General features: G+C 51.2%; 13 protein-coding genes across 13 annotated transcripts; 7 read left to right on the top strand and 6 right to left on the bottom strand.

The window, feature by feature from the left end:
• Positions 1 to 729: 729 nt before the first annotated feature.
• On the top strand, positions 730 to 1,884 carry APUU_61284A (DUF3431 domain-containing protein; the record flags this gene model as incomplete). The annotated part of the gene is made up of 1 exon (XM_041694609.1): positions 730 to 1,884. The coding sequence occupies one exon, from the start codon at positions 730 to 732 to the stop codon at positions 1,882 to 1,884; it is 1,155 nt and encodes a 384-aa protein (XP_041560422.1).
• Positions 1,885 to 2,726: 842 nt separating this feature from the next.
• APUU_61283A (uncharacterized protein) lies at positions 2,727 to 3,248 on the top strand (the record flags this gene model as incomplete). The annotated part of the gene is made up of 2 exons (XM_041694608.1): positions 2,727 to 2,848; positions 2,906 to 3,248. The coding sequence occupies 2 exons, from the start codon at positions 2,727 to 2,729 to the stop codon at positions 3,246 to 3,248; spliced, it is 465 nt and encodes a 154-aa protein (XP_041560421.1).
• A 503-nt stretch (positions 3,249 to 3,751) lies between these two features.
• APUU_61282A (zinc-binding alcohol dehydrogenase family protein) lies at positions 3,752 to 5,055 on the top strand (the record flags this gene model as incomplete). Its single annotated transcript, XM_041694607.1, has 3 exons — positions 3,752 to 4,134; positions 4,217 to 4,346; positions 4,402 to 5,055. 3 exons carry the CDS (start codon positions 3,752 to 3,754, stop codon positions 5,053 to 5,055), a joined length of 1,167 nt encoding a protein of 388 aa, XP_041560420.1.
• A 93-nt stretch (positions 5,056 to 5,148) lies between these two features.
• Positions 5,149 to 6,081, bottom strand: APUU_61281S (zinc finger MYND domain-containing protein; the record flags this gene model as incomplete). The annotated part of the gene is made up of 1 exon (XM_041694606.1): positions 5,149 to 6,081. One exon carries the CDS (start codon positions 6,079 to 6,081, stop codon positions 5,149 to 5,151), a length of 933 nt encoding a protein of 310 aa, XP_041560419.1.
• A 391-nt stretch (positions 6,082 to 6,472) lies between these two features.
• Positions 6,473 to 8,748, bottom strand: APUU_61280S (uncharacterized protein; the record flags this gene model as incomplete). Its single annotated transcript, XM_041694605.1, has 6 exons — positions 6,473 to 6,944; positions 6,992 to 7,185; positions 7,230 to 7,533; positions 7,579 to 8,019; positions 8,065 to 8,426; positions 8,479 to 8,748. The coding sequence occupies 6 exons, from the start codon at positions 8,746 to 8,748 to the stop codon at positions 6,473 to 6,475; spliced, it is 2,043 nt and encodes a 680-aa protein (XP_041560418.1).
• A 30-nt stretch (positions 8,749 to 8,778) lies between these two features.
• On the bottom strand, positions 8,779 to 9,700 carry APUU_61279S (uncharacterized protein; the record flags this gene model as incomplete). The annotated part of the gene is made up of 2 exons (XM_041694604.1): positions 8,779 to 8,957; positions 9,019 to 9,700. The coding sequence occupies 2 exons, from the start codon at positions 9,698 to 9,700 to the stop codon at positions 8,779 to 8,781; spliced, it is 861 nt and encodes a 286-aa protein (XP_041560417.1).
• A 232-nt stretch (positions 9,701 to 9,932) lies between these two features.
• APUU_61278A (ankyrin repeat protein) lies at positions 9,933 to 11,709 on the top strand (the record flags this gene model as incomplete). The annotated part of the gene is made up of 6 exons (XM_041694603.1): positions 9,933 to 10,592; positions 10,669 to 10,891; positions 10,949 to 11,347; positions 11,399 to 11,506; positions 11,556 to 11,620; positions 11,668 to 11,709. 6 exons carry the CDS (start codon positions 9,933 to 9,935, stop codon positions 11,707 to 11,709), a joined length of 1,497 nt encoding a protein of 498 aa, XP_041560416.1.
• Positions 11,710 to 13,252: 1,543 nt separating this feature from the next.
• APUU_61277S (uncharacterized protein) lies at positions 13,253 to 15,078 on the bottom strand (the record flags this gene model as incomplete). Its single annotated transcript, XM_041694601.1, has 5 exons — positions 13,253 to 14,312; positions 14,387 to 14,540; positions 14,601 to 14,699; positions 14,776 to 14,845; positions 14,905 to 15,078. The coding sequence occupies 5 exons, from the start codon at positions 15,076 to 15,078 to the stop codon at positions 13,253 to 13,255; spliced, it is 1,557 nt and encodes a 518-aa protein (XP_041560415.1).
• Positions 15,079 to 16,377: 1,299 nt separating this feature from the next.
• Positions 16,378 to 18,482, bottom strand: APUU_61276S (FAD-binding oxidoreductase; the record flags this gene model as incomplete). Its single annotated transcript, XM_041694600.1, has 6 exons — positions 16,378 to 17,295; positions 17,349 to 17,433; positions 17,492 to 17,876; positions 17,932 to 18,087; positions 18,150 to 18,160; positions 18,223 to 18,482. The coding sequence occupies 6 exons, from the start codon at positions 18,480 to 18,482 to the stop codon at positions 16,378 to 16,380; spliced, it is 1,815 nt and encodes a 604-aa protein (XP_041560414.1).
• Positions 18,483 to 18,951: 469 nt separating this feature from the next.
• APUU_61275A (NAD(P)-dependent oxidoreductase) lies at positions 18,952 to 19,944 on the top strand (the record flags this gene model as incomplete). The annotated part of the gene is made up of 2 exons (XM_041694599.1): positions 18,952 to 19,225; positions 19,280 to 19,944. The coding sequence occupies 2 exons, from the start codon at positions 18,952 to 18,954 to the stop codon at positions 19,942 to 19,944; spliced, it is 939 nt and encodes a 312-aa protein (XP_041560413.1).
• Positions 19,945 to 20,732: 788 nt separating this feature from the next.
• On the top strand, positions 20,733 to 22,498 carry APUU_61274A (cytochrome P450; the record flags this gene model as incomplete). The annotated part of the gene is made up of 6 exons (XM_041694598.1): positions 20,733 to 20,932; positions 20,991 to 21,184; positions 21,240 to 21,280; positions 21,335 to 21,638; positions 21,701 to 21,911; positions 21,964 to 22,498. The coding sequence occupies 6 exons, from the start codon at positions 20,733 to 20,735 to the stop codon at positions 22,496 to 22,498; spliced, it is 1,485 nt and encodes a 494-aa protein (XP_041560412.1).
• A 102-nt stretch (positions 22,499 to 22,600) lies between these two features.
• APUU_61273S (15-hydroxyprostaglandin dehydrogenase (NAD(+))) lies at positions 22,601 to 23,431 on the bottom strand (the record flags this gene model as incomplete). Its single annotated transcript, XM_041694597.1, has 1 exon — positions 22,601 to 23,431. One exon carries the CDS (start codon positions 23,429 to 23,431, stop codon positions 22,601 to 22,603), a length of 831 nt encoding a protein of 276 aa, XP_041560411.1.
• Positions 23,432 to 23,857: 426 nt separating this feature from the next.
• APUU_61272A (alpha/beta fold hydrolase) lies at positions 23,858 to 24,712 on the top strand (the record flags this gene model as incomplete). The annotated part of the gene is made up of 1 exon (XM_041694596.1): positions 23,858 to 24,712. The coding sequence occupies one exon, from the start codon at positions 23,858 to 23,860 to the stop codon at positions 24,710 to 24,712; it is 855 nt and encodes a 284-aa protein (XP_041560410.1).
• Positions 24,713 to 24,797: the final 85 nt, after the last annotated feature.

Genomic DNA, 24,797 nt, shown 5'->3' with positions numbered 1-24,797 from the left:
CAGTGCGTGTATGGTGGGCGCTCACTACTAAAGTCATGTACAGCTCGAAGTTAGTGATAGAGGGCTGTCAGGTGTAACTATCTGATCATCAACCGACAAGGTACTTCGACTTTTCTGGACTTCCGCCTCTCCCGGAACGAACCGCAACTTCCACCCAACTTCGTGCCTTGGAAGCGAACGCTGAAGGGAACAATCCCAACATCTGGAACCATCCCTTCCTTTCGTCATGTGTCGGGTCTCTACTTTATCAAGGTTAATGTACATTCCGACCCCTTGCATCTCAAATTGGACATGTTTGGTTCGGATTTGTTCAAGCATTAAGAAGCTTTGGTTGCAAAGAATGGACCCACTCAGCCAAGAACATGTCTATCTAGTATCTACCAGACAGAGATGCGTTTTTTTGTGATCCTGCATCATTCCAGGCCAACTGCAATTCTGGCGCACCTCCAGAGTATACCCTGCTACCGGAGTATTCAGACTACGCTGCTATAGAGACAGAGCCAACTCCCGTGGCGAACCGGCCCGAACCCCAGCTGGTGAACCCTGAATCGCCAATCCTTTGCACTAGCGATGCCAAGGTTATGTATCCTGCATCTGATTGGCCATTCTAGAAAAACATCCGCATCTGCAGCCGACTCATCCGGCTTTCCCCCACTGCTGTTTGGAGTCTGGAGCTGGAGTTCTGCCTTTCTTTTCTCCTTTCTCTTCACAGCACAGCCAGTTCTCTCAATGCATCGACGAACGCGGCGGACCGTCACCCACCTGGCCATCTTCGCCTCCATCCTAGCCCTCCTCCTCCTCCTCAACAGGCCCCCATCCACCCAGCGCTCCTTCTCATGGACTAAAGTCCGCTACCAAACCACCGCCGACACGCTCCCTGGCTCACGCGGGCGCTGTCCCGGCCTCTCCAAGTCCTCCAAACCAGCCCTCGTCGTCTCCCACGTAAATTCCGACGGCGACACCTCCTGGCTCACCTCCTCAGACCTAGCCAAAAAATACCACCTCTGCATCTACGACGTCGACGCCTCCACCAATAAAAATGACAAGGCCGACTCCCTCCGCGTCCCCGCAAACCGCGCCCACGAGTCCATGGCCTACCTCACCTTCCTAATAGACAACTACGACACCATCCCCTCCTCCGGCGCCGTCTTCGTCCACGGAAACAGATGGGCCTGGCACAATGACGCACCGGACTACGATAACGCATACCTCCTTTCGCGTCTTAATGTCGAATCCGCCCTCGAGCCCGCTGGGTACCATAATCTCCGCTGTGACTGGAGCGTGAGCACATGCGCCGCCGATGCCCCGCCGCAGGGGAGCCTGCAGATGGCGTTCCAGTCGTCGGTGGACCCTTGGGACGCGCGGGCTGCGTCTGACACGGCGCTGCCAAAGGCGCTTCTGGCTATCTTTGGGAGTGATGCGGGTGAGAAGCTGGGGAGACATGAGACTGTGCGGGCGCAGTGCTGTGCGCAGTTTGCTGTGTCGCGCGAGAGGGTGCGGAGTCATGCGCGCGAGGAGTATGTTGCGCTGCGGCAGTGGTTGTTAGATGGAATGAGTTCAGAAGTGGTTGGTGGGAATTCGAACTCGAGAGTTATCCGGCGGCGGGAGGGTGTTGCGCCGAGAGATGATCGCGTTGCTGGACGGATTGTCTCGTATATCTGGCATATCTTGTTTTTGGATGTTGGTGGTGCTGGGAGTGGGAGTGCTGTTGATGGAGGTCTTGAGCTGGAGAAGCTGAATCGGGCGGCCTGTCCTACTGCGCAGGAATGCTATTGCCGGCTTTATGGACGCTGTAATCTGGATCGGTGCAGGTCGCCGGGATCCTGTGCTGGGCAGTATCGTGTGCCTCCGGGTTATAAGGTGCCTGGGCATGCGGATGTTTGATGACATACCACGATCATGATGTTTATGTGTTGCTTATATGTACATCACGAATAGATTAGTATATACCGTCTTTCCAGCTATTGCTGTACTCACCCATGGCGGCCTATCCATTGTATATAGAAATAGAATGAAGAGCACGAGCAATGAAACTGAACAGAATTGAGGCGTATTGGCTATTCAGTGAGATTCAATCCCTTGTAGACGCAGCAAGTTGTGCTCTAGTTTCTTTACAGTCGACGAATATAGGTCATCACTGTGGATTGTCAGCTCACGGAAACACCAAACAAAATGATGACTGTCTGGCAGCTTACTCGGTATGTTCTAGACACTCCCTGGCCAAGAATAACAGCAGACTCCATTGGCAGCCCTGTCGCTCAAAGCAGAAGTATCGTGCGCCAGATGTCTCACCGTAGCCTTGTGTTCAGCTGTATCTGAATTGGCGAAACTGAATCTCCTGGTCGATTTATTATTCTATCACTTTCTCTAGGGCTAATATCTGGCAGCCTGCGGCCAGTCTGTCGTACATCGTGCCTAAGTGTTGAATTATATTTATAAGGCGTCCAGCTAAGATTGGAGAAAACTGGGTGAAAGTCTTGCTCATTCCGGCTGCCTGAAGGCCTAAGAGTCGATCAGTCTGGGGATACGAGATGTCTTTAATCCCTGTTGGATACCTCCCATTGGATATGTTCGAACTGGGCCCGCTGCATCCTATTCATAGATCTATATAGCTCACAGTGTCACTCACCACCTCGTCTATTTAAACCGGCTCCCCTCCTCAGCCTATCTCGATCAACACACAACACACAACAGCTTTTCAAGTAACCTCCGAAATCCAAACCACCATGTCCTGCAACGCTGTCAGCAACTTCGGCTTCGAAGCCGGTCTCGCCCCCTGGACCGTCGCCCCAGGCTCCGTCGCAAACGTCCTCACCGACCCAATCGCCTACTCCGGCGTGAGCCTCCTGTAACCAACCCTTTCTTCATACTATAAAGTCTAGTTTCTATTTACTAACCCATCCAGTGACATAACAACAACAGTCTCCAACCCCACCGGCACAGTCTCGCAGCCCCTAACCGGCCTCGACACGAGCAAGCCCTACAACCTGCTCCTGTGGATGCGCCTGCGCGACCGCATCTCCAGCGTCAACTCATGCACTGTCAGCGCGCACCTCGGCGACGATGCCGAGGCCGGTGCCATCGCTTCGGACTTTATCTGGGATGCGGCGGGCTGGATGTTACTGAACGGGACTATCACACCCACTGTTGCCGATACGACTTTGAACCTTGTTGGTCTTTGTAGCTTTTCTGGGGAGGTTACTGAGGCGCATGTCCTTTGGGATGAGGTTACGTTTTCGGATTGTTAGGGTTGGCATTGAGATTATGGGTGGTAGAGCGGAGGGTTGATTAAGGATGGGTTGGTTTCGGAGAATAGTTGAAATACTATAGAAACATATTAAGATATTTTCGGTTGGAATTGGTTTTCATGATGTTTGAATTTTGAAATGTGTGCGCATTGGATCATTGGTTCAATTTTATAGATATGGACAGCCATTGGTAAGGTGACAATATATATCCGGACCGTTAGAGGCACAACACCCTCTCTAATGTTGTCCGAACTCCACCACGTTCCATTTGATGAGAATAATACATGGATCACTAATAAAATAAATTGATAATCCTCACAATACCCTAAATAGTTTCAATTCCCTCGATAAGCCATAGGTATGACGTGATGCGATTTCTCAGCAATGATGACAAATCGCCGTGGTTGGATAGCTTCAAACCCACTGGCTTACACCATTCATCATGATTACCTGGAAGAAAGGTATATAAAGACGATAGTTACGCTTCTAACCAGGAAAATATAATGACATTCTCAACCAAAGTATCCAGATCCGCCTTCACTTTGATTTCGAGACCAACTCTTCTCCCACGAATCTCACCAACAACAACAGCTAAATCATCCACTTCACTCGCCGCAACGATGACAACCAAAGCAATTATATACGTCGAAAAAGGCAAGGCCGCCATCCAGGATGTTCCCATCCCCAGACTCCGCGACGACTACGTCCTCGTCAAGGTGAATGCCGTCGGCCTTAACCCCACAGACTGGAAACACATCGACTTTGGAATGACGGACGCCGGATCGCGGGTTGGATGTGATTACGCTGGGATTGTAGAGGCCGTGGGTCCGAAGGTCGAGAAGGAATTCAGGAAGGGCGATCGCATCAGTGGTGTTGTTCATGGCAGGTTAGCATATACGCCGAACAGTCCCTGGCTAAGAGGCTGGTTACCCATCTATACGGAGATACTGATTAACTTCAATATACAGTGACCGCACGGAGCACGAAAACGGGGCATTTGCCAACTATATTGCCGCGAAAGGCGATGTCCAGATCAAGACTCCTGAAAACATCAGTGACGAGGACGCTGCTACGCTTGGGATCTCTGTTGGCACGGTTGTAAGTATCCAAACACCCAATTCAATTCAGAAGGAAATGGTCTAACCCCGCCCAGGGTCAAGGTCTATACCGAACGCTCGGGCTGCCGTTACCAATCGGAGACGTGAAGCCTTCAGACGAGTACGTCCTCATCCACGGCGGCAGCACGGCAACAGGCATCTACGGAATCCAGTATGCGCGGCTATCAGGATTAAAAGTCATTGCGACATCGTCGCCCCATAATTTCGAGTACCTCAAGTCTCTCGGTGCTGAGGAAGTCTTCGATTACAAGTCACCCACGGCCGGGCCCGATATCCGGAAGTACACGAACAACGGCCTCAAGCTTGCGTGGGACTGCACAGGCAGCGGCGGGTCGATTGTTGCCGCCGGACTGAGCAGCGAGGGCGGGAAGTATGCGGCTATCATGCCGGTGAATAAGGAGGAAGTTGAAGCTATCAACGCCAATATCGACGGGCCTCATACGACGCTGATGTACTCGATTTTCGGGGAGCGGTTTGTTAAGAGGGACGAGACGCCGCCGAAGCCAGAGGAGTTTGAGTTTGCGAAGAAGTTCTGGGAGATTTCGAGGGGGCTTCTGGCGGATGGGAAGTTGAAGGCTCCAAGGACGATTGTTAATAAGGGTGGTGATGGCTTTGAGGGGATCTTGAAGGGGTTGGATGAGTTGAGGGCTAACAAGGTCAGTGGCGGGAAGTTGGTTTATACTCTTTAATTCCTGGTATTAAATGAGGGTATTTTAGTAATTCACAGTAACAATGAATGTATAAGCATCTTGAACAAGGAAAAATAACAGTATTTCGAGACATCACTCCGATCCGGCCATATAGAACCTCAACGCCTCCTTGAAAGCTTCCACCTTTGCCTCAAACTCAGCAGCAGAACCAAGTAGAATATCTGTCGGAACGCAGGTATTAACAAAAGAAGCCAAACGAGCCCGCGGCGGACGCTCTAATGCTATCGCATCTCGTATATCGCCTTCCAGCGGCGGCGTCCGTTCATACAGCAAGAAGTCTATATCCGATGTCTCGGTGACATTGTACGTAGCCGGCTGACCAACGAGATCGATATCTCTGTCTGGGATATACTTGTGATAAGGGAACAGTACATCCGGCACTCCGAACTGCGCGGCTGCCGGATCGATAATCCATGTGCCACCTCCAAAGAGGAGGTCGACCTTCAGAACCGTATGCTCTCGACTTCCCAGGTGGTGGTTGCGGAGGAGTTTGGTTCTTGGTGATGGTGTTTTGACATTTACCTGCACTTGTTCGACGATACATGGAAGGCCAGCTAGAAGTTTATGCGCCAAACGACCGACCAAGCGAGCCGCCATGCCCCCACATAAGGAGTACATAAGAACAGCCTCCCTCTGGGCTGGTGTAGGATTCGGCAGAAACGAATCCGGATCAAGACGTGGATAATAACTACCACCCCAGGTGTGAGCAAGGGCTAGGACTTTATCTAGCCTGTCCAGCTCGGCGATTGTTCGCGCGTACGAGGGCTCGCTGTATACGAGCAGGGCTGCTTTGAGGATAGTTGCAGCACGCAGAAGCCGTTTTCGCTGGGCTCGGATTCGGCAGTGTGTTTTGTGGCTCTGGAGATCTGCTGTTTGGCACGCGGTGGTGCAGTAGAAGGTGCTGATCGAGTCGCCGGGTTCGTGCTCGGGTGCGTCCATGCAGGCTTCGCACTGGATGGTGGCTTTAGTACCGCAGTTGGCACAAGTTGGTGCTGGATATGACATTTTGGGTGTTGGGGACTTTCAAGAGAAGAGAAGTTAAAGGTAAGAACAGAGCAAGCAGAGGTTGGGTGTAGGTGACGGGCTTATATAGCCTACTGGGGTGGTCGAGGCTGGTCGGGACCCCGAAGAACAGTGAATGGAGCAGTGAAGGATAAACTGGCGTACGGTAATAAACAACTGTAACAATAAATCACAGGAACGAGTATATTCCGCGGAGTTAGAGGATAAAGAATGGGACTGGCAGTGAATGCCGCAGCAGTGGGTTCATTGAAGCTGCAGGCAAAGGAACGACAAGAATGTTTAGATTGTGACAGCCTAACACCGAACAAACAAGCTGATATCCATTTGAACAATAAATTCGAAAGCCTATGCCCATGGATGGTGCCAACCACTACTACGCGGCAATGACATCCAACTGCGCGGCCAAAGCAGGAGAGTCGCCGTCCACATCATATTGAACGTGAGTAATACCCTTCTTCCCGAACTTGTTTTCAACGGAGCAGAGATGTGTATCATTCAGGTAGACCTCATATGTAGTGTCCTTGACATCGACACGGATTTGGAGACTCAGACCTGACAGCCAGGCAGGGAAGAAGATGTCACGAACTCGCTCCCAGCTATCCCCCGCGGCCTTGGTCTGAATCTGGATGATGGAAAGTCTGCGAATGATGTTGATGCTGACTAGGGCGTCAAAATTGTCGTCGTCGATTTCCTCGCTGCTGTCGTCGTAGTTGATGAACGCGACTCGGTTCCTGTCGCGCCTCGAGGGAGCCGTGAGATCGAACGAGGGAGATTCGACGGTGATGGAGTGTCCGGCTGTGACTTCCTGGTTGAGCTTCAGGGTCTCTCCTACGGACAGGACGGGACTATACGAAGATCAGCTACTTCTCACGTACTTGTCTGATGAAAATACCTTGACGGTTTGGGAGGCTGCGGTGGCTCTATGGGTCGTGGAGGCTCTGGCTGTCCGACATCAGGGAGCACCTCTGGCTCGCTTTCGCTCTTTGACGGCGTCTCTGGGTTTTTGCTGTGCGACATCTCGGCCATGGACACGAGCAGTTGAAGGTTCAGTTGTCCCCACTGGTCCTCTGGGACTGGTCGACCGGCCTGGGCTTGTCAGTAAGGGCAGCCCTAGAGAAGGGGAAACTGACCATTGTGACCCGCCAGTATAGGCGCTTTAGTACGGCCTCGACATCGTCCTTCTTCAGAGAGGACAGCCGCTCCTCCAGGATCAGGCGATTCAAAATCGGCGTTATGGGGACGTACGCAGTGAGCCTGACATCTCGCGCCTCCAGGTCACTACAGTTACTGCAAACCTCCTGACCGTCCCTGGTTGCCGGAGTGCTGAAGTTATACACGTTGGTCACATATTCAGCTGCGGTAAAGTGGCGTCCACTGCCATCGCCAGGCTCGAGATAGATCTCGATATTGAACGGACGACCGCCAAAGGCGAACCTGTAACCTTAGTCGACGTGTCTTCCTAATAGGGAGAGGACGTACTTGGAGTAGCGAATACTGATGGCAAAATCGTTACCGGCGACGCCTCCATCAATCTCGCGCATTCCCTCAGGAAGCGGCTTGCCAACTCCATTCTTGGACAGCTCCAGCTGCGTCAGTGCTTCCAGGCGAGAAACACCGTACTTCAAGGTGACTTGCTCCAGTAACTTGGTTTTGTAACCATCGACATCAAAAGCTGCTACGGAATCCGGCTTCACGGGGTGTAGGTCGGGATAGTTGTACCCCAGCGCTCGGAAGTCTCGAACCTCTTGCGAAGTCCAGTAGTTCCCCTCCTCGTCTTTGTGGAATGGCCGCAGAGGCGTGGTTGGCGTCACTGTTGTTGGGAGCCCGATCACCTTCTGGTCAAAGTCTCCTCGGTATCCATCGGTGAAGAAATTGTCAGGGTTCAGCTCCTGCCAGATGGCGAACAGACGATCGATGTTGCTTGAACGATTAGCAGAGAGCGATTACAGAGGAGACAGGGCTTACCAATGGTGAAGCCAGAAGATTGGGTCAAACGTCGCCACAGGGATCTGGGACATATGGCCCCCTTCACCCCCTGCCCACCAGTGGATGTTGTTGTGGATGAACTCGATATTCACATCGGCAGACACTTTCGGGCTGTCGTTCGCAACAGCCGTGGTGGAAAATTCCGTGTAGTCAATGGGGTACGTTAGCAGTCGGTAGACCAGTTCCGCTGCAGCGCCGTAATTGTTTCCATCTACTGCGCTGTGCTGGCTCAGGAGCTTTTCCACCTCTTCATTATTGACGACCCCCTGGATCCAGTGCTCGCTGTCGGGCTTTGACTGTTCCTCTGTCGGACATCGGCTGGTAGCGATACATTTGCCGTACTATAGCAGGTAAGCTGTGTGCTAGATTATGAATGATATGGGCTATGCGCACCGAGTATACCGTATCTTCACCCAAGGCCTTCACATCACCAACCCTGTGCGCCTCCATCGGCTTCCCGTCTGGCATGCGAAACTGATACAGCGGATTCTGCAGTGTCTCGAGCTCGTCGAATAGTGACACCTGAAGCTCCGGCTCGGCTGCCAACCAGGGCACTTTAGGGTGGACAGCCCAGTCCCAGTACGGGAGTCGCCAGGTGTCTGCTGCAGCACGCAAAGCCGGTCGATTCTTCTCTGGGTAGCTCGGTATGATCTGGTTTATCATGACCTCGTAGATTTGTTGCTGCATTGCCTGTCAGTGTGGGAAAGCAGGCATAATCGCGAGAAATGGACTACCCGCCTCGTATAGAAGCAAATAAGGCCGATGCCATGATGGGAAGAGGCAGTTGGCATGGGTACAGTACCCCTTGACACCGATATTCTCTTCGGTCTCGAATGGCTCGTCCCACGAAGTGAAGGGCATGCCATGGATACCTAGACGCGACGATTAGCCCCCAAGATACAGTAAGGACGATTCAGCTGAAGACAGCCATACCGGCGATCTGGAAGAATGAATCGCGGTTCTCCGGGGGGACGTCTTGCAACCGCTTCAATGCCTTGAGGAATAGAACCACCTGCATCCGGTTCTCAGGCTGCAAACTCCACACCTCGATGTCCTGTCGAAGGGGAACCTCGCCATTAGGCCCCTTTCCACCTGCTATTCCAGTGATGGGATAGAATTTGTAAACCATGGTGTTCGCTGATGAGTTTGTGACAGTGTACTCAGCCAACAGCGCTTTCAGTCGAAGATCAATCAAATAGGCCTGTACCGTTGGTAGCCGGTTTTTGGGGGAAAGGCCACGCCCAAGGTGGCATAGCTGAATACGCACAATGCAAAGGCCATCACACAGAAGTCGAACTGGAGCCTGGACTCTGTGAAGCTGACAATGGACTACGTTGCGAAGACACGCCATCCCTGCTAGATCCCGAACGGTTCGGGGGTGCATAAACCCATGCCCGCCATTGGATGCCAACATCACCGATCGAGCAGCATGAGTTCTACCTGCTGCAAGCCTGCAGATATCTGGCCCATGAACATCAGCCAGCCATCGATCGGCCATCCCGTTGCCAGCGACCACGATGATCTTGGGGTTGGCAACAGCAGCAAACCGAACCATGGAGCTTTGGTGGCTGGCTGCGTTGGCAGATGGTTGGCGCGGAGATCCCACCTCATGCATCCTTTGAGGTCATCCGACGTGCTCTGGATCGTGATACGACATGCTTACAATACGTCTTTGTATGGAAACGACGGAGAAGTGTTGTTGAGGAAGTGTATGGAATTTTCGAGGACGGGCTTAAAATTCCCCATGAAGGCCGGAATCACCCAAGATCAGACACAATAACTTTGTCAGATACCTCAGTGAAATAACTAACAGTGCGAATCTGTTTCTGTCTAAGAATTGCACCAAGATGTCTCTCCACGGCGACTCACAGGCAGGAACCCTCACTCGAGCCTCTCTCCAGAAATGCCTCGTCCTCGTCGACATCAACGTCGAAGACAAGAACGGCTTCACCCCCCTCGCCCTCGCCGTAAAGAACGGACATCCCAGCGTCGTCAAGCTACTCCTGCAGAGCGGTGCTACAGCCGACAAACCCGTCCGCGATGGCCGCACCCCTTTATACCTCGCGGCCAACGCAAAGCAGAACAGACCACGCATCGTCCAGCTGCTGCTAGACCAAAGCCCAAAGCCCGATGTTGACGCGGCCAGTCCCGAGTGGAGCAATGAGACGCCGCTGATGGTGGCCATTACCCAGGGACGAGACCCTGAGGTTGTTCGACTGCTCGTTGATGCTGGGGCGTCGTTGACCAAGACAAATGATCGTGGGGAGACGGCGGTCTCGCTTGCAGACCAGACCACCAATACCGCTATCAAGAATGCACTTGTCCCGAAGGGTCAGCAGAGCAGCATTGGCTCTGCGCTGGCCCAGCTTCTTGTCAGCGCGCTCCTGTTTGCTCTGGCCTACGCGGACAAGTGGCCCGGCGTGAAGGAGATTATTCAGAACGTCATCAGGTCTGCGTATAACCAGGCGAACCATACTCCTGCTGGGTCGAAGCCAGCACCGGGAACGGTACGCATGCACCTAGCCCTGGCTCTCCGTGGTATAACTGTGGTATAATACTTCTGCTAATGGTTTGCTCGACTAGGACGTCCAAGACCCCCAAACTGTCGAGGACTTCAAGCACAACATCAGCAACATAATCCAGGATAGCGGGCTGGACGACTTCTTCGCGCCCGGCGATCCGCACGTACAGGAGATTGCCGAGAAGGCTGCTGTCTTGAAGAAAGATGTGGCGAACCCGTTGAGCAGCCCGCCCATGATCATGAAGCTCGCCCGCATTGCGCTGTACCAACCAGTGCTGTACATTGGTATATCTGCCGCAACACAAGGGACACATAAAAAAGGAAAAGGCTAACGTAATATAGACGACAGCGGTTCGATGGCCGACGACAACCGAATGGACCGCGCAAGGGCTCTGGTGACGCTGATGACGGATGTTGCTACTACGCTTGTGGGCGACAACAAGGGCATCCATCTCCGGTTTATCAACAAAGACGACTCGACTGCGAATAACCTGCGGGCACCGGGTGTAGAGCAACGCATGACCTTTACCCCGGAGGGATGGACGGAGATCGGGACCAACTTGAGGAAGAAGATCTTGCAGCCCATGGTCTACGATGTTATTAACAGAGATGTCTTGCAGCGTCCCGTGTTGGTGTTAACGATTACGGACGGTGTTCCGTCCAAAGAGAACTCGAATGAGTTCCGAAAGGCAATTGTCGAGTCTAAGAAGGAGCTCAAGGCGAAGAACTATCAGAAACAGGGTATGTGTCTTCAATAACCTGGGAATACTGACACTGTACTGACTGATGAAGCTGTCCTCTTCGATTTGAGCCAGGTCGGCAATGACCCTGAGGCAGTCGCTTTTATCGAGAGCTTCGAAGGAGACAGTGCTACATCTGATGTGCTGCATAGGACTGCTGGTATGTATGCCTCATGGTAGAAACTTGCGTTCGCTAATTGGTGGTATAGAACACACGGACGCGCTGTTCGATGAACTGAGAGAGGCTGGGAAGGAAGATAAGCTTAGGCAATGGGTAGGTATTCCAGCCTTTAGAAATGGTGCGACTGCTAATCCTTCAAGCTGCTCAACAAGCTGGCAACGCCCGTCACGTTCAAGCCTTGAGGAATCGGTGATGATGTCGGCAATGTAGTTGGTTTAGTGTTGGAAGATTGTTTGCGGGGGTGATGGCAGCATTATTTAGGACCGTTTGTGGCTTTTCAAATTTGATCAATGGATGTTGATAGCTGATGGGTCTTGACGAGGGAATGGAGGATGTCCTGGGTGAACCGCAGCGAAGTTCAAGCATGTCTTGGGAAGCGGCAGATTCTGCTCCGAGTCCCCCAGTCTCAGGTACTACAGACCACGAGAAATATACAGGGCCACAGCTCCGCAGTACTTCAAATTCTCCCTGCACGAAAAGTGACAGGGTATAGCATGTATGTAACGCCGATGCTGTCAGGCTTGTACGGAATCCACGCATTCATTTCCTGACCATACCGGACTGTTAGAAACAGAAAGTGCTAGTTTGTTTGCTGTTACCACATGCTCAGCCAGCCAAGCTACCATTGGAGCCCAAGGGTTAAAGGATAGCGCCCCTAGTCAGACGTCGACTAGCTGGCTGAGCTGGCGATGAACTGGTGTCCCCAATCTGCTCGGCTGCTAGCCAACCTAGATCGATTTTGTCTGCTGACGACCTGCAGCTCGAATGCACCGACCCCGCTGTTGGTATGTCTAAGTGTAGCACAGAAGCAGAATTGCTTCTTCCATCTCGGGGATCAGCTTTTCACGGGCTACATTGGAACGAGGGGTAATCCCCGACAGGATCTGTATGGATGATATGGGTTTCACAGATGCAGGGCGTAAGCGCTAACCAGTTCATGATGAAATCCAGATCATGAGCCGGATAATGAGCTGGAAGACGGACTAGGGTTTCTACTTAAATTTATTGGGCATGCCGTCGGCAACTATTTCCCTTGTTAGACAGTTACAGCTCCCAGTATGAACACTTCTACACAGCAATTTGAGATTATTGCAGTGCCTAAAGGGAAGAGAAATAGCCATCAAGCGGGCCAGTAATCTGATTAGCAAGCAAGGTAGGTATGACCGTCCTCAGTGCTATGAAATCGAGAGTTGGATAACTGACTAGTTAACTGCTACTTGATGATCTTATCTTTTTAAGTGTGAATCTGTAACCTCACTTTCCAGGAGCGTTATATACTACAGCAAGTTAAGAGTGCCTAGATTAGCTCTACCTAAATACCCTTACTCTGGGGCTAAACCTTTTAAAGATGGTATAATATACTATTAAGTATTGCAAATATGGCTTCGGGTTTGGCCGCGGGTTTCCCAGGAAGGATAACCGCGATGGGCACTTCGCAAGCCATGCTAAGAAGAGGGACCTTTGTATTATCGCATATATTCTGTATACTCTCGTCAAGATATCCAAACAGCAACATGTGTGATTCATAATAAGTAATGAGGTAACATTTGCTAGATTGTTTGTTGGAGATATCGGCACCTCTTATAATAAAATTGCACTCTTCCGACGGATGATGCAAGCAACCTGAGACAAAGGTCTTTCTTAGAGACAGGTTTCTGGAGAAGTATCTATTTATACTTGGCCTTGAGTCACTTGCCCGCAGCGGTTGCAAGCAGGAAATGGCTTTCACAGTATGTACTTAAATAGCGGCGACCGATCCCCCATAAGTTGCAATTCCTCAGCAGTATATTTCTGGTGAATTTCTTCCCTGCTAGTCCTTGCGTTCCGTTTATTAACATACCAGAATCTCAGTTCCAGAATGACACTGGCCACGATGCCTGCCGCTGCAAAGGCAAAGGAGCTGCCAAACCCAGTAGGATATCTCGGGGCCTCGTGCTCAAGATAGATAAAGGAACCAACAAGCCCACCTGAATTAGCAATACTAAGTACAAATGCAATACCCATGCTTTGTTTCCGTGCTCCTGCAAGATTGTTGGCTGTCCACGCGTTGGCCCCGGGGATAATTGGGTATAGGCCAATGCAAGCAAGAACAACGGCGAAATAACAGGCTGGAATATTATTTCGGATATCTTCTGCCAGTGAGAATAGGATGCAGAAAGCAATAATAACTAAAGCTTGGCTGGTAATAATAATCGGCATACGCCATTTTAATTTATCAGCAGCCAAGCCAAAGAGATAGGCAGATAATGCCCCGCCTATATAGGGGGGAATTGAGAGCAGCTGAGCGTTCGCAGAAGTGTACCCCATGTTTGTCATAATTTGGGGAAGAGTGAACTTCAGGCCGTAATTGGGAATAACATTAGACCAGAAGTTAAGGACCTGCAAGTATATATGCCAGTCAGTAAAGACCTTGAAGAGCGAGTTCCAGTCAAATTTGCCGGCATGGTCATCAAGCACGAGACGTCCTCTCTGCGCTTGTTTCCGCAATGCTAGATATCGGATCTCCTGGGGCTCTAGCCATCTACTAGAAAGCTCGGGCGAGTCCACTAGACACCAGTAACAGACACCTGCTAGGAGCACGGTTGCAAGTCCTTCAATGATAAAAATCCATCTCCAGCCGGCATACCCACCAACCCCATCCATCTTGGCCAGGACAAATGCCAAAAGACCGGAAAATGCACCCGAAAGTGCACTTGCAGTGTAGAATATTGCTATCCTGGTTTGAAGTTCATGTGGCAGATACCACTGAGTAGTAAGCCACACGGCTCCAGGAAAGAATCCAGCTCTATGATGATAATAAGATAGGTCAGACGTGAGTGTTATTAATAAATTTGACAAGCAGAAAGGTTGGAGCCTTACTCAAAGATGCCTAAAAGGACACGCACAACACAGAGTCCTGCAAAGCTTTGGACAACCCCAGTTAGGGTAACAACAATACCCCAGCAAAGCACCAAAATTGCCAAATAAACTGATGGTTTATTAAACTTAGCAATTAGAACATTACTGGGAACCTCTAATAGCCCGTTCAAGTTAGTAAAGCAACCTATGACCAGTGGCCACGGCTTTTACATACCAAATAGGACGTAGGGTACAAAGAAGATCGCCAAGGCAACATTATATTGCCTACCTGTCATATTCAAATCAGGCAGCAGGCCTTCAATTTTAGCATTTCCTGTGTTATGGTTGATCAAGTCAGCCAGGTGAGATTACCAATGTTGCAATGGCTGTCAATATAGAGGGAGACATACCAATGTTTGCTCGATCAATATATGAAAAAAGATAAAGCAGCATCAACACAGGGCAGAGGCGCCAATCAATCTAGACCCAACATATGTTATGTTTTATGGATTGCATATTGACTGCAGGGATTTGCTCACCTTCCGAATACATTTTGTCCGCATATCTTCTGGAAAGCTGGCAAGGAAAACTGCGTCCTCGCGACCCAGTCCACCTTCCATATATGTCTGTTCAAGACTAGGAGCAGCCTCCACGTTTTTCTCGGGGGAAGAACCATCCACGCCTGTCTGGCTGGATAGGTTTGCAGAAGACATGTTGAGCGGTTAGGAATAGGCGTATCTGACTTGATGTCGTCGCACTGACAAGGTCAAGGCTCTCTGGTTTTTATATATTTGGGCATTCTTTGGGACCGCGCAGCCAAGATACCAACCCCGCGGGCCCGCGGCTTTGTGATGCCAGAGCGAGTCCATAGCCGATACTAAGAGGCCTGTATAACGCAACAACCTGGAGAAGTCTGGGGAAAGTTAGTATCAGTTTCTCCAGAGTCCACTACATCCGAGTTTCGCCGAAAATAACCGACAGCACCCAGCCTCGTACATTTGTCACCGGCCTGGGCGTCGTCATCCAATGGTTGGAGCTAATTAGCGCACTGCAAGGTCAAAACCTATGTTATTTCATCTGGTAAATCTTATAATTGAGATCCAAAATCCAAAATCCGTCCTGGATGGCGTGTGTATGATCAAGGGGACTCCCAGGGTGTAACCGCACATATGTTATGTTGGATGCTGAAATGAATGCAAAGCACCAGACGACCTGGGACGCAGGTTTGACAGGATTTATAGTATACAATATGCGTATGGCATTGACTGAGGTCTCGCCGGAGACAGGCTTGATACACTGTAATTGACCACGACCGGCTCCATTCGGTTCGCCAGGAACTCTATACACGCCTCCTTCACCTATCGGGCGAATATCGCACGGATCCCTTCTTACCTATGGGCCTGTCAAATACACTACACTCGGAAATGAGCCGACCATGAATGGTGGCGACCGAAAATCGCCGGTGCTCTTCTCTCGGCAATTCCACGGAGATCAACAACCGCCGACGACGACGAGGCATTAAATTAGTCCGATGATTGTGCGCGGTTCGATAGAAATGTACTTGAGCCCCATAAAATCGTTTCTAGGCAAATCTATAGGTGCTGATAAACGACGTCTCATTCATCGGGAGGCATTTTCTGCCTTCCCTAAAGTGCGGTTATGGCGCTCGGTCTTGCATTGGAAAGAATCTCACTCTGGTGGAGATTAATCTCTACGTGGCATAGTTGTTACGCCGCTATAGAGTAGAAATTGCCAATCCGGACAACCCCTGGAGTGCTCAGACTTGCTGGTCGGCTGACCGGAGGGAAACGTATATGAAGCTGAAGAGCCGGGATTGCTAGCTGGTGTGTATGGTGCAGGCAGGTAAGGGTAAACTTGTACTAGATTATGGCATTCGGATATTGCATTGCCAGTGCGGCAGACAGGAACATTCAAATGCCCAGCTGGAAATAGTTTAAAGGGAGGATACAAGGCAATGAATAGAGCACGTAAGCAATATGCAGCTGGATGAATCAAAGCTTTGTGGATGTTGAAGGAGATGCTACTCCATCACCCTCAGAGGAGCTCCTCTTTTCACTGATTTCCCAGCCCCTTCCTCTGTATCTTGCGGGCCAGATGCCACTGCGCCCAGGTGCCAGGATTCCGTTTGGATCCAAGCAGTCCTTTAGCTTTTCGTTCAACTTCAGAAGCGCATTATCATTCCAGGAGTAAGTGCGTGCAACCTGGTCGCTTAGAAGTAAATGCGTACGATACTCACCATATCCGTTCTCGGCCGCTTCGTCGATAAGGGATCTCATTGCTTGCAGCGCTTGAGCGCGTTGCAGTGGGTCATCGCGGTCATACACGCATTCCACAATCAGATGGAGCTCGCGAAGCCCGACGACAAAGTCAAGAAAAAAGTCCAGCCCAAATGCAGCCCAGTGCTTCTTGGCCATTTGCCACAGCCGCAGTGCATCAGCTCCACGGGTCGGCGCTACAGGACTAAAGGCAACATGGGCACCATTCGGCCACCAATTGACCCAGGCCAGCTCTTCGAGATCGGGCTCTCCACTTGCAATCCTGTCGCGGGACCAGAAATAGTCGGTGGGTGGTAGCTCCGCTGGGTTAATCCGCCGTGCTCCTGGCACTTTCATAAATTCGCGGTGGATGATATCGAGCTTCATCTTTCGTACTTCCTTCGGCCCGTAGCAGGTACCAAAGTATACCCAGGTGCACTCGCCGTATGGGTGGGCTTTCAAATACTCATACATCCTCTCACTGGGAAAAGCACCCTCCCCTTCGTAGAATGCCGAGCGAGGCTTTCCTGATAGTGCCAGAAGTTGCAGCGCATGGCGAATGTTTGCCGCATTGTCAAGAATCATAGCAATTCGTAGAGGACGAACGATCTCCACAAGTTGGTCCAAATCCTCCTCTTTCTTGAATGTATATAGCTAGAGTAGAGCAATTAGTATACAACTTGCGAAACCGTCATTGGGTAGCCCACAAAGCTCTCATGGCCGCCTGGATCCGGCATCAAGCCAAATCCCATCTTGGTAACGATACCGAAGTTCGATTGGGAGAATATGCCACTACAGACTGCATGTAAGACCGGGGAAACAGCTATAACAGGCAAAGGACCGCACGTACTCAAGAAACGGACCAAACCCATAAGGAAACACCTGCCAAGTATTATTCCCAGGCAAGGCACCCATCCCTGTCCGAACCACCTCACCAGTCGGCGTGACAACTTCAAGGCCAGAGTGCGATGCCCAATGGTCCCCGTAAGGCGTATAGCCCACTCCATGATCAAGGGCGTTTCCTAGTACCGACCCACCCCCTAGGTCGGGGACGTCAATCCAAAGGTGCTCGTATCCGCGTCTTTGTATCTCCTCGAAGAGTGCGTAGTAGGAAACACCTGGTTCAACCAAGCAAGTACAATCGTCTGGATTGATATCCAGGATCCTATTCATGCGTTTCCCGAGGTCCATCACGACAGCCCCGCGCACGCGTGGTGCGGCTCCGCCATAGCCGACTGTTGATAACCACAGGTTAGAGGGTTAGAGAGGAGGATTTCGTCGTCAACGTACAATTCCGTCCCATTGAAATTGGGTGCAAGGGGATCAGATACTTGTTTGCCCAGTGAACGACTTTCTGTACTTCTTCTGTACTCCCTGGATAGACCACTGCAGAGGCAACCAGTTCTTCTTCATCTGTGATAGCCATGCCGTCGTGCGTATTAGGGGCTGTTCGGACACTGACTGTTAGAGAGTGATAGCTCTTGCTTTCTTCAGCAAAGAATACCCACGTTCCATGTACCTATATGCATTCTTAGCATTCCTTTGATGATCACGTATTGATGCAAAGTATATATAGCTTACCAGCCATCATCCAGTGGTTTATCGTTAATCTCGACATTGGTATTGCCCAATTCCCGGGAGATTTCATCGATAGCCAGGAAAAACCGCGCCTGCTTGATTCCCTGTGGTATCACGGGCAAACGTTGTCTAGGCCGGAGTGCCTTGGTCGCAACATCTTGGATGAGACCTTTCGCACGGTGTGCCTTGTCTAGCAGGCGCGCGGGCACACCATTGTGTTTCTGTTCGAGCGTGGGTATGGAAGTCAGCTTTCCAGGAGGCATAGTTGGGATACTGACGAAAACCAGTGACGCGTGGGGCCTTTTATGCTGAGGACACGCGAACTGAGGCCTTGGGGTTGAGTAGTTAAATATATTACAAACTCAATTTGTAGGGCCCTTGGAGCTCTACATGCCAAAGCCGATAACCGCCTGGCATAGGGTGGGGTGTCTGGGCCTGGTGGGGTGGCTGGCTGATTCCCCCACATGCACTGATAGTTTTGATAGTGAGGAAGAGTCTGAACCTGGACGGGTGGAGGAGTACAATAATGTCCGACTTGGGAACAGAAACACTCATAGCGGTGTACTGGTGTATTACCAAGGCCATTTAATATTAACTAACTAGGTTAATAGTAAGAATTGCCTACATAACATCCACAGTTCCAATAGCTAAGTACCACGAAACAGGACGATTATTGCTTGGATTGTCTCTAGGATCTTTACCTGCCAGGCACTTATTATACCGCACCTACAAATGTCTCTCTCAGAAGGAACCCGGCTGGTGGGCGTCATCGGCCCTGCTGGGTTTGGAGGTTCTTACCTCTGCGGCGAGCTCATCCGCCGGGGCCATAAGGTCGTTGGGATCTCGCGAAATCCCCAAATATTTGGTACCCACAAGGATTATACTACTAGGACAGTTGACATGGAGGCGGCCAGCATTGACGATCTGGCGACCTCGTTTTGCGATCTGGAGGTCCTGGTGAGCGAATACGGCCCTCATACACAGGGCGCCGACGCGCTGACATACAGTATGTCAGTATCCATCCCGCAGTTTTAGTGACTCTCTGACCCCTACGCTGCAGTGCCGTATATCGAAGTCGTTAGAAAAGTCATCCTTGCCGTGAAACTCACGAATCTCAAGTACTTTGTGTTTGTGGGCGGTGCAGGCAGCCTCATTGTCCCTGGAACGCATGAGTCTTTGGCGGACCACCCGGGCTTTTTCTACGCCTACCGCCGGCAGATGGCAATGAGTGATGCGCATGTGCGGTATATGGAAGAGCGTCTTGGTCCGATCGGGGCCTCCCTGCGTTCGTACCGAAACGCTCGACTGGCGGAGATATCCGGCAAAGCAACCGCAAGCGACATCGAGACGGTGCGGGCTTACGAGGAGGGTATCCGCAAGAACGACCGCGCATCGGAATATATCAAAGCTGGGAGAGCTGCGCTGTTGTTTTTTGAGGGGAACACTTCCTTCCCGTGGACGTTTGTCTCTCCAAGTCCTCTATACCGCCCCGGTCGACGGACAGGGAGTTATGAGGTTACCATTGACTACGTCCCGTTGAAGGGCGAGCAGCAGGGTGAGGATGTCTTGGATGGGCGTTTGACAGGAATATCGGCCGCGGACCTGGCTGTCGCGATTGTGGACGAGATTGAGAATCCTCGGCTTATGTACAAGCACTGGACTGCCTCTGCTGACTTGTCTGACGATGCTGTTTATCCTAGCTATGTGACAGCGGATGATATTTAGGATACTCCTTAAATGTATACGGTGGGATATTGTCACTGGGACCGGGAAGGCGCCATATGTATATGCGGTAAATGGCCATAAGCCAAAACAATAGTGTCTGAGACATCCAGAACTTAGCCACTTAGGCCGTAGTGTGTGCAAACTAGTATCCCATTGCTTAATTAAGTATATGAAGTATTCTAATATCTATTAAAAATCTCTACGTATAAAAAGTACGCGAATTAAATAGGACTGTTACTCTTTTATGTAGCCTTATAGTGAGCCGCGGAGACCTAGCTTAAAGAGCAGGTACCTGGGTCAGTATCGACTTTAGCACGTGAGTATTCTATCAGCAATATCAGCAATGGAACTGTAATATCTGTATTTAAGTCACTTGGAGAAATAAAAGATCTTGTAGGAAGGGTGATCGCCTCCGTTGATCGAGGCCACAGCGATGTAGTTTTGGTGTTAGGTGAGCGATTTATGTGTATGAACACACAAATAAATACAGACGAAATAATGCATATCACGGTCCAAGTGCAATCCACAAACAACTTTTATTTGAGTGGAGGAGAATCATGTGGGGTGAAGGGGGCTGTTATATGAAGCACAGTGGCCTGATCCAACAGCTGCTTTCTCGATCTTAAAGATAGACTCACGGCAAATTCTGAGCCATGGCACTTATTACTGTTGGAATTCTGCTCGCCGTCGCCGTGTATGGCATCTTGCGTCTTATTATCAATTCACGCGGCTCGACGAGGGCTCCGAACGGGCTTCAAGATGTGCCGCTCGCTGGAACTGGTGCGCAAATGGGCCGACAGCCACAGCGGCAGCTTCAGAAATGGGCGTTCCAATATGGGGACCTCTTCAAGGTGCGCCTAGGGCGTGAGGAGTGGATATATGTGAACAGCCCAGCAGCCGTCAAGGAGATCTTTGACAAGCAGTCACAGCACTCCTCGTCGCGCGCACCAAGCCCGGTCGTTTCGGACCTTCTATCTGGTGGGATGAGGTGAGAGCATGGTGGATATCCGGTTTATATTAGCCTTGGTAGTCTGACGTGCGAACAGGTTCCTCCTCATGCCATACTCGCCCGACTGGAGGAGGCTTCGGGCTATTGTGCACAAGCTTCTGACGCCCAAGTCATCAAATGCATTCATGCCATCGCAGCTATTTGAAGCGAAACAGCTACTCTGGGATATCCTAACCGATAATGCGAACCAGGAGAACTTCTACATGCATATTCGCAGATATACCACGTCCGGTGAGCGAATCAGCAAGGATTCCTGCCATCAGCACCACTGACAGCAGGTTCACAGTGGTGATGACTTCGACCTATGGCCGGCGGGTACCTGTATGGGTATGTAGCCTCTCCACCACTCGTTCTGGGCCACAGTTCCTGACACGCCTTTAGGACTGCGAAGATATCCACGAGATATACGGGCTGATGCAGGAATTCAGCGAGGCGGCACAACCGGGAAGGAACATCGCCGAAACCTTTCCCGTTCTCGCCAAACTGCCGAGATGGATGCAATGGTGGAGGAAGGAAGCCTTGCAGTCGTTCCACCGCCAGGCCGCCATCTGGATGAAATACTGGACTACGCTGAGGGAGCAAATGGACTCAAAGCAAGCTCCAGAGTGCTTTGTCAAGCAGTTCATCGAGACCGATTATGCAAAGCACGGTATCAGCGAGCTACAAGCCAGCTTTGTTGCGGGAAGTACGTTGTTCAGTAGTACCGATGCTGCATGGAATAGGGTTGCAACTAACAAGAAACTGTAGCTATGATAGAAGCGGGTTCTGAGACAACCTCCTCGGCGCTTAACTCCTGCGTGAAATACTTTGCCGCGTATCCTGAGGCCCAGGCGAAAGCATATGCTGAAGTCCGCCGCGTGGTTGGCGACAACCGAATCCCTACCTTTGGCGATGAGCACGATCTGCCATACATCCGAGCCTCTGTGAAGGAAGTTCTTCGAATCCGACCAGTCACCAAGTAAGGCGCTTCATTCACGTCTCCAGCCCCCCATTGCTGATATGATGGTTAGTATTGGGAGCCCCCACTACACCACAGCCGACATCGTATACAAGGACTACTTCATCCCAGCGAACTCGGTTGTCTCCATCAATCAATACGCGCTTCACTTCGACCCAGCGCGGTACAAGGATCCCGAGGATTTTATGCCGGACCGTTATTTGAACCATCCTCTCAAAGCGGGTGCATATGCAGCCCATCCTGACCCATATGAACGAGACCACTTTGACTTTGGCGCTGGTCGACGGATTTGTCCTGGTATGCATCTAGCCGAGAACAGTCTGTTCATTACAATTGCTTGCATCATTTGGGCGTTTGAAATCATGCCACCTCTTGAAGATGGTAAAGCCGCCGAAGTGGATGTCTCCGATGCGGCCTACGAGGACGGAGTGAATACGCTTCCCAAGCCCAGCAAGTTGCGTTTTGTACCCCGTAATGCAAGGGTGGAAAATACTCTCAGGACCGAGTGGGAAAGGGCTAAAGAGGACGGCTACATGCTGGGACAGGTCAAGGTTGATGCGGAGGGCGTGGTTGCGCATGGCACATGAAAAGGCACGGAGAATAGACAGCATTTACGATGTACTAGCCCGAAGGGCACACAAAAAAGTGTAGTTTCTATATAGTTATTTACATGGGAAAAGCAATCAATCTTACACCACAGCGTCCTTGTATGCCTCCTCCCAGAAACTAGCGGACTCCTCGCCTAGCCATCGCTGGCTCTCGTTCGGGTACTCAGGCTGGGTACGGAAATACAGCTGGTCCAGACTCAACTCCACCGTTTGTCCATGGAGGTTGCTGTCTCCAATGAAGGTCTCATATGCATTGATAACCGTTGACATAGGCGTGATGTGCTCCTTCGGAAACCGGTCCAGCATATCCTTCGGACACAGAGCCGTCGGCACGAACGCCGGGCAGATGGCGTTTACTTGGATGTTCTCCTTCGCAAACACGGGGCCCAGTGCGCGAGCTATGCCGACAATCGCATGTTTAGCGGCCGTGTACAGAGGATTCGTTTCCATGGGATATAGTCCCGCCGATGAAGAGGTTAGCACAATCTTCCCACCGGGAGCTGTGTTTCGGCGGGCGTAGTGCTTGAACAGCCAGATCCCCTGTATCACAGCAGCGAGATCCACATCTATCGCCCGGAGACTGAGTGCTTTGAGCATGCCATCCTCGTCGAGTTCCTCCTTGCTGTCGTACAGGAACTGGGTGTCGGCGATGCCAGCATTTGCTGCGAAGAAGTCCAGGCGGTTCTGGCCCCAGTCGAAGGCGGTTTTGAAAAGCTTTCCTTGCTGCTCGTATGAGGTCACGTCGGTTGGATGGAACAGCGCTTGATCTCCTAGTTCGTCGGCGATTTCCCTTCCTCTTGTGCTGTCGAGGTCAGCCATCACCACTCGCCATCCTTTGGCGATCAGACTCTTCGCGAGCGCCAGGCCGATGCCGGATGCGGCGCCGGTGATTATTGCGACCGGATGAGACATTTCTGCGTATATAGGGATTATCTTGAGAAATAATGTCAAGACGAATGGTTGGGCGAACCCTGAAGGTCCAATACAGCAGCGATTTGAACGCAGAGCTACCGGGGCTTCATGTGGGGTAAACTCCATCCACCAGACGGTGTTTAGGAGAGGACACAACTATCTAACATAATACAGGATTTCGGGGAGCCATCTACCCCACCGCATTGTCATCGGGGCAGTCTCCGGGGCTGGGGGTGTGGATGGGATGTGGTTCTGAACGCTTGCGCCACATATTCGGTGAGAAAACGGCAGAAGACGGTACCACGCGCCATCTAAATTCATCCCTGGTCCTAGCTGGTCGTATCAGCCATCTGAGCCGGATCTTTCAGTCTTTGCCAGAGAACATACTATAATCCGTCTCCCCATCGAAGGCACGGGCCGGAAGACATGGGATCACCAGCAAACTCCGTCTCGCGCCTCATCCCACACCCAAACGGACAGACAACGCATGTGATTGTGGATGATTATACTGATCCTTGGGTGATCCCAGAGACAATCCTCATACAAGGTGGCTTCGCGAGACATTCTGCCTTCTGGTATCACTGGATTCCATCGCTTGCTCGCCAATATCAAGTAATCCGCCGGGATACCAGAGGCCATGGTAAATCATCCACACCAAAGCCAGGCGATAACTATGCGTATACGCTCGAGACAATCCTGTCCGAAATAGTCGATACCCTTGATCAGCTGGGTGTTGATAAAGTTCATTTTCTCGGAGAGAGTACCTCGGGCATGCTTGGGGAGGCATTCGCAGCCCGATTCCCAACTCGATTGCACAGCTTGACTGTCTGCTCGAGCCCAACATATCTTCCGCAGGCAGCCCTTGATCTCTTCTCCTTCGACCACTCTAGCTGGCCAGATGCTTGTCGTGAGCTCAGCTCCAGGGGCTGGGGAGAGCATCTCGCCCGTGTCCCAGGCACACTGTCGGCATCAGACCCCAAGTACGAAGCATGGTGGATCTCGCAAATCGGAGCGAGTTCCAGCGAGGGCCTTGCCGAGTATGCTGAGTTTCTATCGTCGTTAGACACGCGGCCGTTTCTGCCGCATATCTCAGTGCCAACCTTGATCCTTGCACCGGCGAAGAGTGCTGCTACTGGGTTAGAGGAGCAGCTCCAAATTGCAAGACAGGTGAGGGACTCCAGGCTGGTTATTGTTAATGGTTCTGGGCATGAGATTTACGCCGATAAGCCTGAGGATTGTTTGAAGGCTTTCACGGAGTTTCTTTGCGAACTCGACTCATGATACCTAGGACTGGCTCAATCGTAGTTGATATGCCTTGCTCCACTCTCCTGTGAACTATCTTGAACGGCTGAGGCATACAATCTAT

This window comes from Aspergillus puulaauensis, chromosome 6 (genome assembly GCF_016861865.1).
Source record: "Aspergillus puulaauensis MK2 DNA, chromosome 6, nearly complete sequence".
NCBI classification, from domain to species: Eukaryota; Fungi; Ascomycota; class Eurotiomycetes; order Eurotiales; family Aspergillaceae; genus Aspergillus; species Aspergillus puulaauensis.
Note: the sequence above shows the minus strand (reverse complement) of the source record. Positions and strands in the feature narration are given on the sequence as shown.